The sequence below is a fragment of the Bactrocera latifrons genome, unplaced genomic scaffold (genome assembly GCF_001853355.1).
Source record: "Bactrocera latifrons isolate USDA-ARS-PBARC rearing strain unplaced genomic scaffold, ASM185335v1 scaffold_381, whole genome shotgun sequence".
Lineage (NCBI taxonomy): Eukaryota > Metazoa > Arthropoda > Insecta > Diptera > Tephritidae > Bactrocera > Bactrocera latifrons.
This window is the reverse complement of record NW_017537025.1, coordinates 198,329-202,957: the sequence shown is the minus strand read 5'-3', so window position 1 is coordinate 202,957 and position 4,629 is coordinate 198,329. Positions and strand designations below refer to the sequence as shown.

The 4,629-nt window shown below is 36.9% G+C and overlaps 1 protein-coding gene across 1 annotated transcript in view; it reads left to right on the top strand.

Annotated features, from left to right (window-relative positions):
• The first annotated feature begins 2,185 nt into the window (after positions 1–2,185).
• LOC108972154 (nuclear migration protein nudC) overlaps positions 2,186–4,629 on the top strand; it is an 8,108-nt gene continuing 5,664 nt past the window's right edge. Inside the window, exons 1-2 of the mRNA XM_018938657.1 lie at positions 2,186–2,358; positions 2,412–2,614. Of these exons, the coding sequence (XP_018794202.1) occupies positions 2,284–2,358; positions 2,412–2,614 (278 nt within the window). The 5' untranslated portion in view covers positions 2,186–2,283. The remainder of the gene's footprint in view (positions 2,359–2,411; positions 2,615–4,629) is intronic.

Here is a 4,629-nt window from a genome sequence, read left to right as displayed (position 1 = left end):
GTCGTGACCTCCTGGTCGTCCTGGCTCCGGGGTACAAGGAATGTTCCCTCGTTGTCTTTTTCTTTTGCGATCGCCCTTTGATTCCACTCTCGTGAAACCACCCTCCTCTCCGCAGTCGATCCTGCTCGAAGGGGTTGTGGGGCCGGCTTCCGCGCGATTTGCTGTGGTCACGGTTGACACACTGCGCTGAGTGCCGCTGCAGGAGGGCACGTCGTCGTCGTCGCGTGCGTGCTCCTCAAAGAGTGCTCGCTCTTCCGGCGACAAGGCATCCAGGAAGCTGAACTTTCGTCTAGCTTCCGGGCCCCTCCTGCTCGCTGTACTAGCGCTTCCGCCGCTTTTGGCCGTCGTTGCTGTGGATGTCGTCGTCGTTGTTGTTGTTGTTTTTGTTGTTGTTGTTTTCCATCATTTTCTTACGACCGTTTGGCCCTTAGTGTGAGCCTCCCGGTCTATTCTTATTAAGGGGAAATCAAAAGTCCGCTGCGCCAGAGCCCCTTGACGCAGTAAGGCCACCGTTACTTTCCAAGGCGGCCCGGTGTTGGGAAGGCTCCGTACGAATACAGCCGAATTTACCTCCTGGCTGCAAATCATCCAATGGGCACGGGTCGCATAACACCCTGGATTAGGAGGTGGTAGCTCTTGGTCGCCGCGCACATGCAGCGTCTGCCAGCCCTCAGGAGAGATGTTATGCAGCATCACCCCTGGAGGCTGGGAGATGCCGTGCTGTGCTGCGGTTTAAGCCCCTGCACCGCGACAAGGTGCCTACCATTCGCAGAGGTTGGACGGCGATGATGTCAGCCTTTATTCTTACGAGGACATCAACCAGCAGCACCTTTCCAATTAAGGCACCGGACATTCTAGGTGCATGCCCTCAATTTGTCCTTATTTCGTTTGCCATGGTCGTCATCAAAAGTGGGGTCTCTCATCCGAGACTATTGTTGCTTCTTCATTGGGGGTGTTTTTTTACGTGGCAGGTCCCAAACCCAGCACGGAGGCTTCAAGCGACATCTGTCAAAAAATAAAAAAAAAATCGACCGTTTTTGAGTGGTGTTGCCTTCTCTAACTTGGTAAATTCAGCAAAATGCACGAAATTCTTGGGCATTACAAATTTGCAGTGACATGGGTCACTTCATAGTCGAATATCGCTTAAACTAAACGGTTGCGGTACCAATAATCCTAGGTTAAAAAACTACTTAAACTTCGTATGGCATTGGAGCAAAGTTTATTATTTTTGATGTAAAAATATCTTCTATTTAAACCAAAAAATTTTAAGAAAGTCAAGTTTGAACATATTTTTAAATAACAAGAAGTAAAATTTTTGGTCATTAAATGCTTCTTTTTTTAATTTTTAAAACATTTGTAAAATTCTACACCTTTTTTTGGAATTTTCTTAATTTAACTAGAAGATAAATTAATAAAAAATATGAATCTCTTTGAATTTTTTGTTTCAGATAGAAATTGCAAACTGCATTCTGCCTGCCGTCCGAAAGATGCACATGCGAGATGCATCGGGTAATTGCCTCCCAAGGGCAGAATATCAAAGATTTCGTAGCCAAAAAAAATTGTGAAAGAGTTCAAATATATAACTATAAAGCCTAGAAACTTCGCTTCAATTAATTATTTCTTTCCTTTCCAAAAATATTATCAAAAAATGGATTTTTTGAAGCTCCTAAAGCAGGCTCCCCCTTTAACACTTGCCATTGTTCGTCCGCGAACTTCACTGTTCGGCGACACGAGAAATGAGATTTTGTGTGCGTACAGCGCCATACACGTATCATCGACTGTCGGGTCTACGTAACTGGAACGGACCCGGATTTTTATCAGGCCAAGGACTGTCAACTTTTCTTCCGTTACAACAACAGCAACACATATGTGTGCACACCGATCGTAAAAAAGCTAAACATTTTTGCGAACATGGATCGGTATGCGCACAAGCCCATGCACGAGTAAACCGCAATCGCACTCATTCCGATCGAATGCACATGTGTGTCCGATATGCCCATTTTACGCCAGTAACGAAAAAAAATCATTTACCTTGCAACTCACACTAGCTTTTGATGTGTGCCTTTTATTTAACAATTATCGACTATTACAGATCGAACACAAGAGTGAGTTACAAGGTAGGCAATTTTTCGTGTTTTGAGCGTGTGAACCTTCGTAAACCTTGTACCATGGTGTGAACACAGTCTTTTTAAATTCAAAGATAACGCTCTCGATAGTAAGAAGTCGATATCTAGATTGGTCTCATATTATTTTACAAAAGTTTGCCGAAGGTAATAATTAGAAATGAATATAGAGGATGAAAAATTTGATGGATTGCTGTTAGCAATAGCCGAAAAGCATACGGATGGAATTCCTCAGGTTTGACATACTATCAATTTTTTTTTATATAAACTAAAAATGTGTGTTTGCAGTTTTTAGATACAATTGCTAGCTTTTTACGAAGGAAAACTGATTTCTTTACGGGGACTTCTAAAGAAAAATGGGAAGGATTGCTATTGGGTGTTTTCAATAAGCAATATGAAAAGGCCATTACTCAAAACTCGGGGAACGTAAACCAATCTGTGACGAAACAAGATAATAAGAAGGTTCAAAATATTGCTATACAGGAAAGCAGGTATTCACATTATACATAATATGTATATAATAAACGTTGGCTAAGACTTTTTGTCCATCGGTAACTTTTGCGTTGGATTGGGGTGAAATATTGTACAATGAATTAAACAAATATTACATATTTGTAACTGAACTTGTTAACTTATTTATTTAGAATATATCGGTACGACAATAAGTAAATCAGAAACAAATTTTAATATAACAGAAGTATTTGAATTCCGGTGAGAACAGTTTCATATTCCAAATTGGTCTGTTTTAGTAGATCATCCCATGATTTTAGGGTTAAAATTGGTATGGTTAAATAGGGAAGATTCTTCAGATTAAGAAGATATATATGGTAGTCGGAGACTTATGGTTTTTTTTTTTGTCAGTGGCACCTGTTTTAAATATATTAAATGTATACAAACTAGTCGAAGTACTTTAAGTAGTTGAAATTTTCATTTTAAAACGCAAATATCCCGAAAACTATAAGCTAATTATATATATTCTAAATCTGGGGAATCTGCTCTGACAATACATTCTTTGAAATCGTGGGATGGTATACTAAAGTTTCGATGCAGGCTTTAAAATAACCTGGTAAAAATATTTGTGGGCAATATCTCAATTTATATCCATAAATTACATACTTTAAACTGATGAATACTTGGATTTTAAATGCAGATATTTCTAACACTAAATCTTCTTCTGAAGATATTAGTGATGTGTCTTTAATAATCAAATAACATATAAATTTTGCCCTTCAAAATAGCGGATTCTTCATTATGCTTCGTATTGACTTTAGTCGGGGAAATTCCCGAGAAAAAAGATTTAGCTGGGGAGATGTCCACAAAAAAAAAGTTTAATAAAAAATTATCATCTGGAAAAATAATTTCAAATTGAATATTACCGAGTTATCTGTGTTCTTATTATTATTATTATTTTTATCTTATATGTATTATACATATATAAGCTGGAATGGGTAAAACATTACGAATCTTAAAATATCGTAAAATTCTGCCGCTACAAAAACAACACATTGATTGTCACTTTCTGTCGTCTTTAAATAAAATTGGCAGCTAGAAATTACTGTCTAAAATTTTTAATGCCCATAGATATTGTATAGCACATAGCTAAATAAACACGGCGGCAACGCTGAGAATTGAAAAATTCGATTTTGATTGCGCGTTAGGAAGTATTTTTAGTATTTTTTTTGAATTTCTTGACTCGCGTTTTTCGTTATCATTTCTTTAATTTTACAATTTAGTTACAATTTGATTGAGACTTGCCCTGTCGGCGTTAAAGCCTCGCTCAAAGCTTGTATTCGGGTATGCCAGTAATACGCACAAACGAAGAACGTAATACGAGGGGGTTAATTCAAGTAAAAATAAGGCATATCTTTTATGAATTTTTGTCATGCAACAGTTAAAGTCTATTTTTTTAAACCATGGTAATATAGTATCACATTTGAAAAACATTTTGTTAAGTTTTCATGGGGAAATATTAAAAACTGCGGCAATGACAACAGTAACCCGCCTTCGTAAATTTTGCTCCAGTCGAAATGTGAAATACTACTCCTACTTTAATTGCTTGCTGTTTGTATGTTTTCTAATATTATTGTCAAAATATCCCACAAATTGGATTCGGCACGATTCCGATTACTTTGGCGGAGGGATAAAAAAAAACCGAATTTCCGTAGAAATGGGGTATGTACGGATAGGGGAGCTTCTCCAGAGTAGGAATATCCAAAAATCATATAAAAATAACTAATATTTTTTTAAATATTCACGTTAAAAAATTCAAAAATTTGATCTAAGATCACATGTTATTTCACTATGTTTCACTAATTTTGTTAAGGTTTTTTTTTTTTTTTTTTTTTTTTTTTTTTTTTTTTTTTTTTTTTTTTTTTTTTTTTTTTTTTTTTTTTTTTTTTTTTTTTTTTTTTGAAAAAAAAGTTAAGAGTGTCTATATTTACGAGGAAAACCAGCTTTGCTACACCTTCTGTCGTTCGTTTTCTGTGTTTGTACTTTCGAGTGTTTC